General features: G+C 38.7%; 1 protein-coding gene across 1 annotated transcript in view; it reads left to right on the forward strand.

Annotated features, from left to right (window-relative positions):
* Positions 1–13,934, forward strand: part of RSRC1 (arginine and serine rich coiled-coil 1) — a 171,606-nt gene that overhangs the window by 156,667 nt on the left and 1,005 nt on the right. Inside the window, exons 8-9 of the mRNA XM_083739848.1 lie at positions 8,082–8,188; positions 9,771–9,917. Of these exons, the coding sequence (XP_083595974.1) occupies positions 8,082–8,188; positions 9,771–9,917 (254 nt within the window). The remainder of the gene's footprint in view (positions 1–8,081; positions 8,189–9,770; positions 9,918–13,934) is intronic.

A 13,934-nucleotide genomic window follows, 5' to 3' on the forward strand; every position in this document is an offset into this window, starting at 1 on the left:
TTTCCATCACGGTGTCCCGTTGCACCAGAAGCCGTTTAGTCATGCTGACCACATGACCCTGAAAGCTGCCTGCGGACAAACACTGGCTCCCTCTGCCTGAAAAGTGAGATGAGCGAGATGAGCGCCGCAACCCCAGAGTCACCTTTGACCGGACTTAACCATCCAGGGGACCTTACCTGCTATGAAATAAACAGCAGCCACTGGGAAATGAGCCAACTGTTGTTTATCTGATTTTCTTTTTTTAAAAAAACTATTTTTATGTTTTTATATATGTTGGAAGTTGCTCTTAGTGGCTGGGGTTAGGCCAGTAAGATGGGTGGGGTATAAAACAACAACAAACAACAACAACAACAAAACAACATCTGAACAGTAGAAGACATCTGAAGGCAGCCCTGTTTATGGAAGCTTTTAATGTTTGATGTATTACAGTATTACAGCCAGATGGGCAGGGTATAAATAAATTATTATTATTATTATTATTATTATTATTATTATTATTATTATTATCATCATCATCATTATTGTTATCATTATTATTGTTATCATTATTATTGTTATCATTATTATTATTATTATCATTATTATTAATACAACAACAACTTGTCAATTTGTTCATCTGCATGAACAAGATCAGATTGACTCCAAGTGATTCTTAATGGTAATTTCTTTGAGAAAGGGAATTTTAGAAATAACAGTGATGATAACTAGTAGCACGAAGCAAGCATTTGAATCTCCATGTTAACTGTATCCTAAGCTTTTCTTCGTAGACTTATGAGTGACCCCTTGGGCAGATAATGAAATTGTATTCCACTTTCCCCGTTTTTCAAGATGGATCTGTTCTAGTACTGAAACAAACACAAACCCCCAAAACATGTTTTTAAAAAACCAGTAAACATTAATCTGTCATACATAGCAAAAACTGCACAAGAAACCAAAAGAAGAACATTTACTGCACCTATCAGAAGAGTCAAAGTATTTTGTAATCCGCACTGATTTTGTTATCTCTGCTGGGAATCCAGCTGTAAGCTATCAATAGTGTAGGGAGATCAAGGATTCCTTGAGCTACTTTGGGGTCATGGCACAAAGTAGTAGTAGTTTCCTGTAAATCTGCATTTCTTATACATCTGCATTCTTCTACAGGCTTTCTTTGCCAGCAGTTGCAGTATATATTGCCAGCAGTTGCAGTGTGTATATATATATATATATATATGCAGGTTTTGGTGTCCTCGGGTGTCTTCCCGTGTAAAAGTTGGGGTGTCTAGGCGACGTTTCGACGAGGTCTCACTCGTCATCTTCAGGCTGGTGCTTTCGGCTTCTTGTTACTGGAACAGAGCTAACAAGAAGCCGAAAGCACCAGCCTGAAGATGACGAGTGAGACCTCGTCGAAACGTCGCCTAGACACCCCAACTTTTACACGGGAAGACACCCGAGGACACCAAAACCTGCATTCCTGTACCCGTGAAAATCTACGAAAGCATATATATATATATATATATATATATATATATATATATATATATATGGGGTACAGCTGGATGCATAACAAACTTCTGTGTGGTTCCTCGTGATGGATCATTACTTGAATTAAAGTAAAACCATGTTCTTGTACCACATGTTGCCACATGGCAATTTGTGTTCTTCTGGGATATATATGCTCATGTCTTCTGAAAGTTTCAATTGATCTTGTGGCACATGTGTAGCAAATGAGCAGCGTGAAAAAAACGTGTCTGCACAGTTGCTGTTTTTCCAATTAGGATAAATTATAACTGAAAGCCTCCCAAGGCTTGTTGCTTAATTTCTCTGTTTAATATTAGCATTCCACATCTTTGATTATAAGCAGGGCGCTTTTTGCAGTCGTGCTTATATAATGTTAACAAAATGCCCGTTTTTTTTCACAGGTGGGGCTGACACTGAAGGTCCATTTATTGTAGGGGTTTCCCTCTAACTGTACGTCAGTGTTTGTTGGGGTGGAGGTGGTCTGGTTTTGCCTTCATCCCAGCCATATGCCCAACTTCATAGCTTTACATTTCCCTGGAGGAGGGAATGGCAGCGATTCACTTATATGAGGAGGAGAGAGAATAAAAGTATGTGCAACTGAACTGAATGAGAGCTACTGAGAGCCACAGCTGCTTCTAACTGGATAGTTTCTTATTGAGCTCTGTGGCCTATGTATATATATGACCCTTTTAGTGATTTTCTCTGTGTGCTTGTATTCTCTTTCTGTCTACCTACATGTCTAACTACAATGTGTATGCTATATATTGGTAATAAGCCACATACTTTAGATGTGTTATATATACTATATAAAGTTTTTTGGGTTGTTTGTTTTTTTACTATGGATATATAAAAGATAGAAGAAGCTAGTAATTGCCTTTAAGATCAGAGCACAAAGCATTACCTTTGGATTTTACAAGGCCAACCAGCAACAAAAGAGCAGTAATTTATGAGCTCAGTGTAAAAGAATAGCATAATTGCATTAAAAATTAATGCTAATGAACACTAAAATGGGGAAGGTGGTTATGATGAAAGTTTGTATTCATCTTCTCTGGTTTGAATGATGGCTAGTGGCTTGATTAATGGCTTAATTTCTATCAATTAGCGGGGGGAAATCTCCTACGAGACAAGGGTAAATTGAGCATTGAATTACATATCGTGCTTTTGTGTGCTGAGAAAAAAAGAGCTGAGTATCTCTGATATTAGCCACAGTGACAAATGTGGTGTGCCCCACAATGTCTGCATTAGCTCTCCTGACAGGCTGGTTGTGTGTGGTTATGGGGTGTTTGGAGATGGCTGGCAGACAACATTCACTGGCAAGTTCCTGAGAAACCTACAGCTCTTCCATCTATAGAATTTTAATTAGAGTCAATAAGAATTCAAGAATTAAAATGGACAGCTAGCAGCAACAGCAGAGGCTGCAGTCTGGCTTGCTCATGTGCTGCAAGATGAAACTTTATTCAGCCTCTCTCTCTCTCTGTGAAAATGCAGCAGACGTCCAGCATCCTTCAGGATATTATTGATGTTCTGTACCATTTTGTCCTATGAATTCTTATACCTTTCTTTGTAATTATATGTCTTTTTTATATACACGTTAGGTGGCTGGAAAACACTGAGTTAACATTGGCGTAACATCTTAATCATTTTGCTGAATGAAAGTACATTTACCCAATACAAGAAAGGGATTGTTTCCAATTAAGTTCTACTCAGAGTAAACCCACTGAAATTAAAGAACCTGTCAGGCCGATTAACTTTAATAGATCTACTCTGAGTATGACCAATGCTAGATAAAACCTAATGTGTCATTTGACCTATGTATGTGATTTACACGAGGAAGAAATCTTTTTAAGCTAAAAAAAACAGCAACAGAGAGCAAGAAAAGCTTTGGCTGAGACACCACCACAACTCTTATGCTGTGCTAGCTCCAGACTTAAAGCATGAGAGAAGGTGGTGAGCAACTGAGGTGAGTAAAGGAAGAGTTGCTGGGTCAAAGCTCATCTTGCTGCTCACACTGAAAAGGAGACTTAAGTGGCCCATTTGCCCAAGTCCTGACTTATCCAGGATTCATTCAGTTGGGTCAGATCAATCTTGCTGGCCCTTCTACTGTTGCTCAGTAATAAAATATGGCCCTTTTTCAATTTTAAAAAAATTGCCAACCCAAGGTTAAAATGTATGGTACCCATATGTGTTTTATAGAACTGGGGCTGCCACTGAAAATGCCCTGCTTTTTGCTTCCTCAGATATTTATTGCCGTGGGGCAGAAACCTGGAGAGTAAGAAAGTGGCCACATGAGAAGGTTCCACGACCTGTGACATTTATCTTCTTCCTTTCCCCACTCCTCCCCACAGCTTCCTCTCCTGGCAGTTTCCCCTCCCAGTACCCTTTGGGATCCATGCTGCCTGGACATTCAGTCGTCATTTAACCCCCACAAAACCCCTGTGAGGTAGATTATGCTTTGTGGCCTTGACAGGCCCAAGGTCACCCAGAGAGCTTTATGGCTGAGTAGGGATACTGCATATGTTGAACTTATTTTGATGCTTACCAGTAAGTGTTTTAAAGCCCCTTTTCCTTGACAGTTTTCAGAAGGGTGAGTGGGTTGCAACAAAGCCAACAGAGTCCATTGGCCTCTTAAAAAGACTTAACAAATCAGTGACATACATACAAGTACACAAATGGTTGGAAGGGATTGTAAACAGTGAGGGCAGAGGGAAAAGAGACTCAGAAAGCACAGACAGCGACAATTACATTATTATTATTAACAGTGACCATTCACAAAGCAGCGTCAACGATAACCCAAAATCCTGACATCGGTAAGCTAATTAACACGTGTAATGTAATAAAAGCCCATTAGCCCAATTCAAGCCACAGGTGACAGAATTGAACCGCTTGAAACATTGTAATTTAATGGTTTCTTGTTGCAGTCTCCTTTAAAACACTGCAACAGCTATATCAGAAGACCACAACATCTTATGCTGTAAGAAATTTGCTAATCTTAAAAGGTCCCACAGGATTCTTTGTTGTTTTTCCTTGGGCTGAGTTCTGTTATTAGAAAATTGTCTGATAAGCATATTTTGGCATACCATTTAAATAGAGTGGTTCACAAGATACTAGTTTTCTATCATTTTGTATTGTTATATAGATTATGTTTTTCTTTTTAAAAGAAATATTTGCCCCCTTTTACTTCCTCTCTGGCTGTGCTGGAGCTCCTAATTATGTTTGTGAAGTGTAATTGCTACATGCCATACCCTGTTAGCCGTATAGGTCCGTATAGTTAAAGCTATGGTTTTCCCAGAAGTGATGAATGGAAGTGAGAGCTGGACCATAAAGAAGGCTGATCGCCGAAGAATTTATGCTTTTGAATTATGGTGCTAGAGGGGACTCTTTGAGAGTCCCATGGACTGCAAGTTCAAACCTATCCATTCTGAAGGAAATCAGCCCTGAGTGCTCACTGGAAGGACAGATCCTGAAGCTGAGGCTCCAATACTTTGGCTACCTCATGAGAAGAGAAGACTCCCTGGAAAATACCTTGATGTTGGGAAAGATGGAGGGCACAAGGAGAAGGGGACGACAGATAACAAGATGGTTGGGCAGTGTTCTCAAAGCTACAAACATGAGTCTGACCAAACTGCGGGAGGCAGTGGAAAACAGAAGTGCCTGGCCTGCTCTGGTCCATGGGGTCACGAAGAGTCGGACACGACTAAACGACTAAACAACAACAATGTTAGCCACTGAAAAAGCTGCCCCCCTTTAAAAATAGGAACAGCACATACGTTAAAGGTACTTACGAAAGCCAGGTTTACACACAAAAAATAAATCATTAATACAAATATTCTTAAGTTAGAACAAAAGGAGTCACAGTCTTGAAAGATGTTTGGTTTTTTGAAATAAGATGAATTCTGGATACTTAAGGCAAGGCATCTGAAGCCCTTCTGTTATGCATTGTGGTTTTACTGGTAATACAATGCCACCTGCTGTTTTCAGAAGGTTACTGCTGCCGTATGATTGTGTTGACTTACAGACATAAGCCTGTATGAGCAGACACATTAAAACTGAAGGTTATCACAGAAAGGTCTTGACAAGCCTCCCACACAAGTGCATTGATAGTTTCCCATGTATGCTTATTTCTCCAAGTTTTCCCACCCGCTTTAGTAATAAGATAAAAAGAACAGAGCTACTAGGAGCAAGCTTAATTGTAATTCTTATAGAAGGAATGATTTATGTATGAAAAATGGCATCAACAGTCACTGATACAAATAGTTCTGTATTTTCAGTCTGACCAGAGTGAAAGGACTTGCTGTCCAATGAGTTAGTATTGATTTTTTTTGTCTCTACCCTCTTAGCTTTCTGACTCCATTATTTTTGATTTTACTATGAAATATATATCCTTTCTACTGACATCTGACAAACACTATATGGAAGTCATTTTATATACCAATAATGTGTTTGTCAACAATATTGTAGACTAATGGATACAGCTTCCTTCCAGTCCATTTTTATCCAGTTAATGTCACTGAAGTAATTCTGGAAAACATTCTGTGATTTTGTTTCTCTTGGGGACCATGTTCCCCACAGTGTGACTGTCATTCACATTACAGCACTCGCCAATACCAAAGGTCAAACCTATGTCTACAATGGTTTTCCCATTGAATGTTTAAACTACAAAAACATTCAGGTGCATGTTTGTCAGTTGTGACAATGTATTTATATATAGTGCATACACTTTCTCTTACACAGATATCTGTCATCGGTGTTGGAAAACCATAAGTGAAGCAGACACAGATACCTGAGCATCAAAGGCAGCTTGTCATGACAATATCTGGCTTTTTGATTATGCGTGGTTATAAAATCTTGATACCATTTCCATCATAGGAGTGACTGGCAAGGGTGTCTCACAAGTCCAAACTAGTTCATCAGTGGGAGAGAAAGGACAACATGTGACCTGAATGACAACTGTTGTAGAAACCTAATCCTAAATAAATTCAGTTAAAGATAGGTAGCCGTGTTGGTCTGCCATAGTCAAAACAAAAAAAAATCCTTCCAGTAGCACCTTAAAGACCAACTAAGTTAGTTCTAGGTATGAGCTTTCGTGTGCATGCACACTTCTTCAGATACACATAAATTGACATTATACCAGTGGTGGTGGCTGTTTTCAGTGGATGCATAAGAAAACAGTGGGCCATTTGACTTAGCCTTCTGTGTCCGCTACAGTCCAGTCGTTTGAATGTGTAGATTAGCAGAGCTAAATTTCTTTCCGTTGCTTATGTATGGCAACATTAATTTCTTTTAAATTTCCTTGGTTGTTTGACTGACATAGAGTAGCTCTAAATTATATAGTGTGCAAGGTTCTGTTCTGTCTGCCTCTGATCAAGCAAAGCTTTTACGTATAATAAAACTTGTATGTATTGTTTGTCCACATAAATACTGGAATGCTCTTCTGGATAAGAGTTGATGGGCTTAGCACGATACAGTGCTGACATTTTAAAGGGAAGGGTGCCAAAAATATATCTAGTCCCAGACTGAGCTTCCAAATTGTCCAGAGACCTTTCTCAATCCAGCAAATATCACAGACTATTGTGTTCCTTAATGTGTGCTGAATACGTATGTTATCTGAACAGTGGCGTAGCGTGAGGGGTGCAGGGGGGGGGCCGGCCGCACCGGGCGCAACATCTGGGGGTTAGGGTTAGGGGGCACAAATCCACGGGTTAGGGGGTGCAAATTACTTGCCTTGCCCTGGGTGCTGACAACCCACGCTACGCCACTGTATCTGAAGAACTTTTCTATTTGGTTTCCTATTGTGGATCAAAGTACGGTACTTAAATTTCTGATGGATCTTTTTGTTGTCAGTATATATATGCCCGATCTTACTAATTTCATCTCCAACAGAAGTGAAAAAAATGCAGCATTCATATTTATTACAGTGAAGCTCAAAAGGAAACAAGCGAGTCTGTAAAATGAAATTTTCCTAACTCTAGCACATTCTTCAACTTTTTCAATTGTTAAAAGATTGAAAAACTTTTTGAAATGTCACATAAAGCAGTGCTGGAATATTAAAATGGTTTACATGAATGCAATAAGCATACAGGGAGCTACTTTAGGGATACAATGGGCTCTGTATAGAATTACCCATCATTGTTTGGAGTGAGTCTCAGTGTGGTAGGTGGAACCCCATTGAGAGGCTCAAACCGTGGTCAGATGCTAGGGGACTTTTGATTGAGTCAAGAAACAAAATGCCAGGTCCCTTCTTTTTGGCATTATATTGAACTGTGGGGCAGAGGGTGGGGGGTGCCTGTACTCTTTGCAACAGGAATCAAACTCATGATTACCAGATGCTTTGTCAGCAGTGCCATCCTGTTTGTATCTGGTGTAAATGGCAAATATTTCAATTCCATTGTCTAGAATCTGCTTTATCCTTCCTATCCTTTTTTTTCTTTTGCTGAACAAAATAAGAATAATTTCTCCTTGGCAGAGCCATCACTTACCTTAGAGTTTTCCATTTTTCGAGCAGAGGAAATACTTTAGAAGAATATTGCACAGTGCTGATCTTAAGCTTATGCTAAACTATACTGACATTATACCCTCTTCTATAGACCAAACCAGCCTCGTAGAGCAAGTGAAACGAGTAAAAGAAATTGAAGCAATTGAAAGTGACTCCTTTGTTCCACAGACATTCAGATCAAGTAAAGAAGTCAAAAAGGTAAGTTTTCAATCTTCTTTCTTTGCATAGAGCCCCTTGTGAGCTGGTGGAAAGCCGGTACATTAATGCAGTTGACATTGACATTGACTTTGACTTTCATACTGGTAATCCTAATCCCAGTCATCAGAAATCAGAAATATATGGATCCCATAATGATGTGATTCTGCATTTAGGTATAATAAAGGAATGCAGGTTTTGTCAACAATAATGTGCTTAATTCAGTTAGTGTGTTCTGGTTGCAGCAAGGCACAGGTACCGCTTTTAAATATTGACATTTTTGACACAAAGGCTGTATTTTTTTAATATAGCAATCTAACTTATTAAACTGCCAGTTTGGGTACAGAGAAATACGAGGCTGCTTCTTGCATATCCGGGGGCTTTTTGTCTTCCCCCTTTTTGATGGCATCACCCTGGGAAGGCCCCCCCTCTGTCAAGGTCAAGGTCACGTGGAGCAGCATGTATTGCAATGGGAGAAGCTACCACCAGACCGAATCAGCCCTCCAAGTCCCACCCCACATCAAGGTGCACGTGTTCTTCTCTGAATCCAGTGTCATATGAATGTTGCTTGTTTGTTTGTTTATTAAATCTCTATACCAACCTTCATCCGAGTATCACAGGGCGGGTTTACCATATCACGTTTTTTCCAAATGAACAGATAGAGATATTCCAGATCTGAAGCAGTAATAATTCCAAAGATGGTTGGGTTCATGATTAAGAGGGAGTTCTCTTGCACTGGAGTTGTGGGTTAGGTGCGGTTTGGACAAACAATATTTGGAGGGAATCTTCAGTCATTATTTTCCCCAACACTGAAATTAGTCTGTGTGTCAGGAAATGCATGCCCTTTGTCGTGTAAAAGGTGAGTGAAAGGATACTCTTGGGGGGGGGGTTGCTAAATAAGATGATAAGTGCTGTGTGTATCACGTGGATGACCAGTTGTTGAAATCTTCAAGTACGGCTGGGAAAAGCTCATCTGAAACCCTGGAGATCTGTTGCCAGTCAGGGTAAATAGGACTGAGCTAGACGGTGCCATAGTCATCTACAGAACTATTGCAGAAGCACTATTCTAGTTTCAGCTGGAGCATAGTATCCTGTCTCTTCAAGCAGGCCTTTGCAGTTTTCACTATATATATCTTATAAGGCATCCCTTGCTGCAAATAGACATATATTAGTTTGTGAACCCTTGGAAACAGCCCCCCCCCCTTATCTTATTAATTTGGTTTCATACAAGAAATGCACAAATAATTGTGACAACTGTTTTGAGACTTTAGGATTTAGGATCCTATAAAGATAAATGAAATTCCTTGCTCTAGAATTTAGCAAGTTCAGAATCTCAAACTGGCTGCTGTCCAGTCTATAGTTCCAGGTTCCAAGGCATTCTGGTGCTTCCATGCATCCACTAAAATAGACATGGTGGGTTAGTTTAGGCAAAAATTTTTAACATGAAATTCCTGTTATTCAGTATATTTCTCACTATCAGTCTACTGTCACAGGACAATAATGTTCTCATATTATTCAGAGTGGAATTAATTAGACTATGAAGATTGTGTGTGAATTTTATCCCCCACCCTGCACTCTCAATTAGGCAACAGAACCCGCTGAAGTCAAAAGCGAAGCTGCAGCAGCAGAACCGGGAAGTTCTGTTCTCACATCTATTGAAAAAGAAACAGTGCCTGGAATTATTCCTACTGCTATCAAATACCAAGATGAAAACTCACTAGCCCATCCTAACGTGAGTGTGGTGATGCTTATTACGACAGCCTTTATCTAACAAAGTTCCTATGGAAGGGGAGAGATTAGGTTATGCAATATATATGTTCCTATGTGTATGCTGGGTACTTTGAATAAAGTCCAACAACTTTCACAAAACATTTAACACTAGAGCTATTAGCATGTGCATTACCGTATAAATGTGGGAATCAAATTGCTATAACCAGATTTAGGTAGAGCTAAATCTGGGTTTTTTCATTCCTTTTATTTATTTTTCAGACTTATGAACTGTTGGGTGGGGGGGGGAGGGGGGAACCAGTCTTGCCTCTCAAATTCACTTACATTCCAGAGGAAGTCCTCTCTTTTTAAGAAGTATTAAAAAGGGTATTCTGAAAATTGCATCCATTTATTACTTAAAAGTTTTTTTTCCAAATACATTTTTATTAAGGTTATGCACATAACAAACATACAACCAAATACAAAAGAAAAAATTGTAACAAAAAAAAGAGTCAAGATATACAAGCCAACTTTTTCCTCTCTCTAACTATACAAAGATAGATTAATCTGGCTATTTCGCAAAACAGTAAAAGATAAAAAAACAACAACAAAACACACACACACACACACACACACACACACACACACACACACACACAAACCACCTCCTGGACTTCCTTCCATCCTTTTGGTAAGTATCGAATATCTGCTTCCATTACGTATTTGATTTTTAATCTATAGACCTAAATTCACACGCTGGTAGTATTTGTTCTGACCCCGCCAATCACATTAAGCATTTATTCCAATATAGTTCCAGTATTTACTCCAATTTTTCAGAGATTTCTGTTCATCGTGGTCTCTTAATTTACCTGTTAATTTATCAAGCTCAGCATATTTTATCATTTTAATTTGCCAATCATTTATATTGGGGATAGTTTCCACTTTCCAATATTGTGCCAATAAAATTCTCGCTGCTGTGGTGGCATAGAGGAATATCGTTCTATCTTCTTTCTTAATATCTTTACCCGTCATTCCCAGCAAAAAGGCTTCGGGTCTTTTGGGAAAGGTGTATTTAAATATTCTTTTAAGCTCATTGTAAACCGATTCCCAAAAGCCTTTCACCTTTTTGCATGTCCACCATAGATGATATAGGTCACCCTCCACCTCCCCACATTTCCAGCATTTCTTATCTTTTAGTCTATACATTTTGGCCAACTTCACAGGGGTGTGGTACCACCTATATAGCATCTTCCAAACATTTTCTCTCAGAGACATACATGCTGTAAACTTTATGTTACAATTCCACACTTCCAGCCACCTTTCAAAATCGATGTTATAACCAAAGTCAATTGCCCATTTAATCATTGCCTCCTTCACCTCCTCGTCCTTTGTATACCACTCTAAAAGTATGTCATAGATTCTAGATAGGGTTTTGTTTTTACCTTCTATTACTTCTACATTGAATTTTGATTTTTTGTCATCAAAACCCAACTTCTTCTTGTCCTCTTTTAGCAAATCATTCACCTGGTGGTATTGCAACCACCCAGTGAATAGATTTTTTATCTCTTCATAAGGTCTAAGTCTTGGCCCTTGGTCTGTTTTTCTTAACATTTCTTCATAGGTGGCGTTTTTTCCTCCATGTTTTTTTTTTTCACCGTTAAAGCCTCAATTGGTGAGATCCACCATGGGGTCTTTTTTTCAAGGAGATTTTTATTCCTTTCCCATGATTGGTATAAAGGTCCTCTAAAAATATGATTTAGAAAGCTCTTGTGGACCTTCACTTTCCCATACCAAAGGTACGAATGCCATCCGTACCAATTATTAAAGCCTTCTAAATCCAGTAGATCTCTATTCTCCAGTTTTATCCAATCTTTTAACCAAAGTATGCAGGCCGCTTCATAGTATAGACTTAGATCCGGGAGAGAAAAGCCCCCTCTTTCTTTTTTATCTATCAAAATTTTCATTTTTATCCGTGGCCTTTTCCCCTGCCAGATATACTTTGCCAAGACTCTCTGCCACTCTTTGCATTGTTTTAGGTCTTTAAGTATGGGGATGGTCTGGAATAGAAATAGCATTCTAGGCAGAATATTCATTTTGACAACAGCTATCCTCCCCAAAAAGGAGAGTTTCATCCTCCCCCAAAATTCCATGTCTTTCTTTATACTCCTCCAGGTGACATCATAGTTATCCTTATATAAATTTATGTTCTTAGCTGTGACCCATATCCCAAGATACTTCACTTTCTTAGCTACTGCAATTTCCGTCCTTCTCTCTAAATCTATTATTTCTTCCTTTGTTAAATTTTTAACCAACATTTTGGTTTTATTTTTATTTATCTTAAGTCCTGCCACGGCTCCAAATTCGTCAATCTTTAGTAAAGCTTCTTTTACACTCTTTTTTGGGTCTTCTAAAGTTAGTACGATGTCATCTGCAAAGGCCTTGATTTTATATTCCCTCTTTCCTACCTGCACTCCTTTTATTTCTGTTGCCCCCCTCAGTCTCTCATTCAGTATTTCTAGTACCGTTATAAACAGTAAAGGAGACAGGGGGCAACCCTGTCTAGTTCCTTTATATATACCAAAATATTCTGTTGTGGTGTTGTTTATTACCAATCTTGCCTTCTGTTCCTTATATATTGCTTCTATCCCTCTTCTAAATTTCTCTCCCATTCCCATCGTTTCCAGACTTTTCTTCAAGAACTCCCATGAGATGTTATCAAACGCCTTTTCAGCGTCTATAAATACCAAGGCCGCTTGTCTGTCTATACTCATATCCAAATACTCAATAATATCTATCAGATTCCTTACATTTTCCCTTAATTGCCTCCCTGGAAGGAAACCCATTTGATCTTTATGTATTTTGTTGTTCAAAACCTTTTTTAGTCTTTCTGCCATTATGTCTGTAAATAGTTTATAATCATTATTTAATAATGAAATTGGCCTATAGTTTTTCACTTCCAGGGTATCTGCATCTTTTTTAGGAATCAAGGTAATATATGCTTCCTTCCAGGTGTTCGGGTTCCTTCCTTCCTTTAATATATTATTCATCACTTCTCCTAGCACTGGGGATATTTGGTTACTTAGTGTTTTATAGTATTTGGCCGAAAGGCCATCTGGCCCTGGGACTTTCCCACTTTTCATCCTTTTAATAGCCTTTTTTATCTCTTCTTGAGTAATTGTCTGGTCTAATATCTCATTTTCTTCTTTTGAAATTCGTTTTAGGTGATGCATTTGCAAAAAGTGGTCTATTTCTTGCTTTGTTTCCTTTCCTCTTTTATATAAATCCTTGTAATATTTTTGAAATATCTTTCTTATCTCTTTTGGCTCTTCCACAATCCTTTCTCCTTCCCTTATCCTACTAATCGTATTTTGTTTTCTTCTTTCTCTTATTTGCCACGCCAGGTATTTTCCTATCTTATTTGCTGACTCAAACGTTCTCTGATTCATCATTTTAATTTTCCATTCTACCTCTTGGTCGATTATTGTAGAAAATTTAGCTTGTAATATCTTTATATTCTGTTTTGTGATCTCCTCATTAAAAGTTTTTTTAGCTACATTATGGTATACAAATGTACCCACATTTCAATAACTTCCTTTGAATTGCCTGCACTGCATTGTATACACCAGAATATAGAAATCTGTCTTTCTTACATGCTCTTAGCATACTTGGAGGAAGCACCTATCTTCCTGAACTTCTGTCTACCGTAATTAGATTCAGGCTTTGTAGGCACTCTTCACTTGCTGCAGCAGAGATCTTTCCAATTCTACAGAGATGCTTGAAGGATCCAGTGATGTGACACAGGATTAATTTATAGATAGTGATGCCAGACCTCAAAATTGCCTAGATAAGTGGATAGTGATTGTGGTTACGCAGTTGGCATTGTACTGATATACGGCATATGCTCAAACCTAAGACCTGATGCAGATCGTACCACAATTTGACAGATGCTGAAAATCCATGGAAAAACACAACAAAATCCTAACTTTGATGAGGGCATCTCAATGTAGGTTTTCCACTGCACTACTGATTGCTTGAGGTTTCT

Source organism: Podarcis gaigeae (assembly GCF_964106915.1).
Source record: "Podarcis gaigeae genome assembly, chromosome: 5".
NCBI lineage: Eukaryota > Metazoa > Chordata > Lepidosauria > Squamata > Lacertidae > Podarcis > Podarcis gaigeae.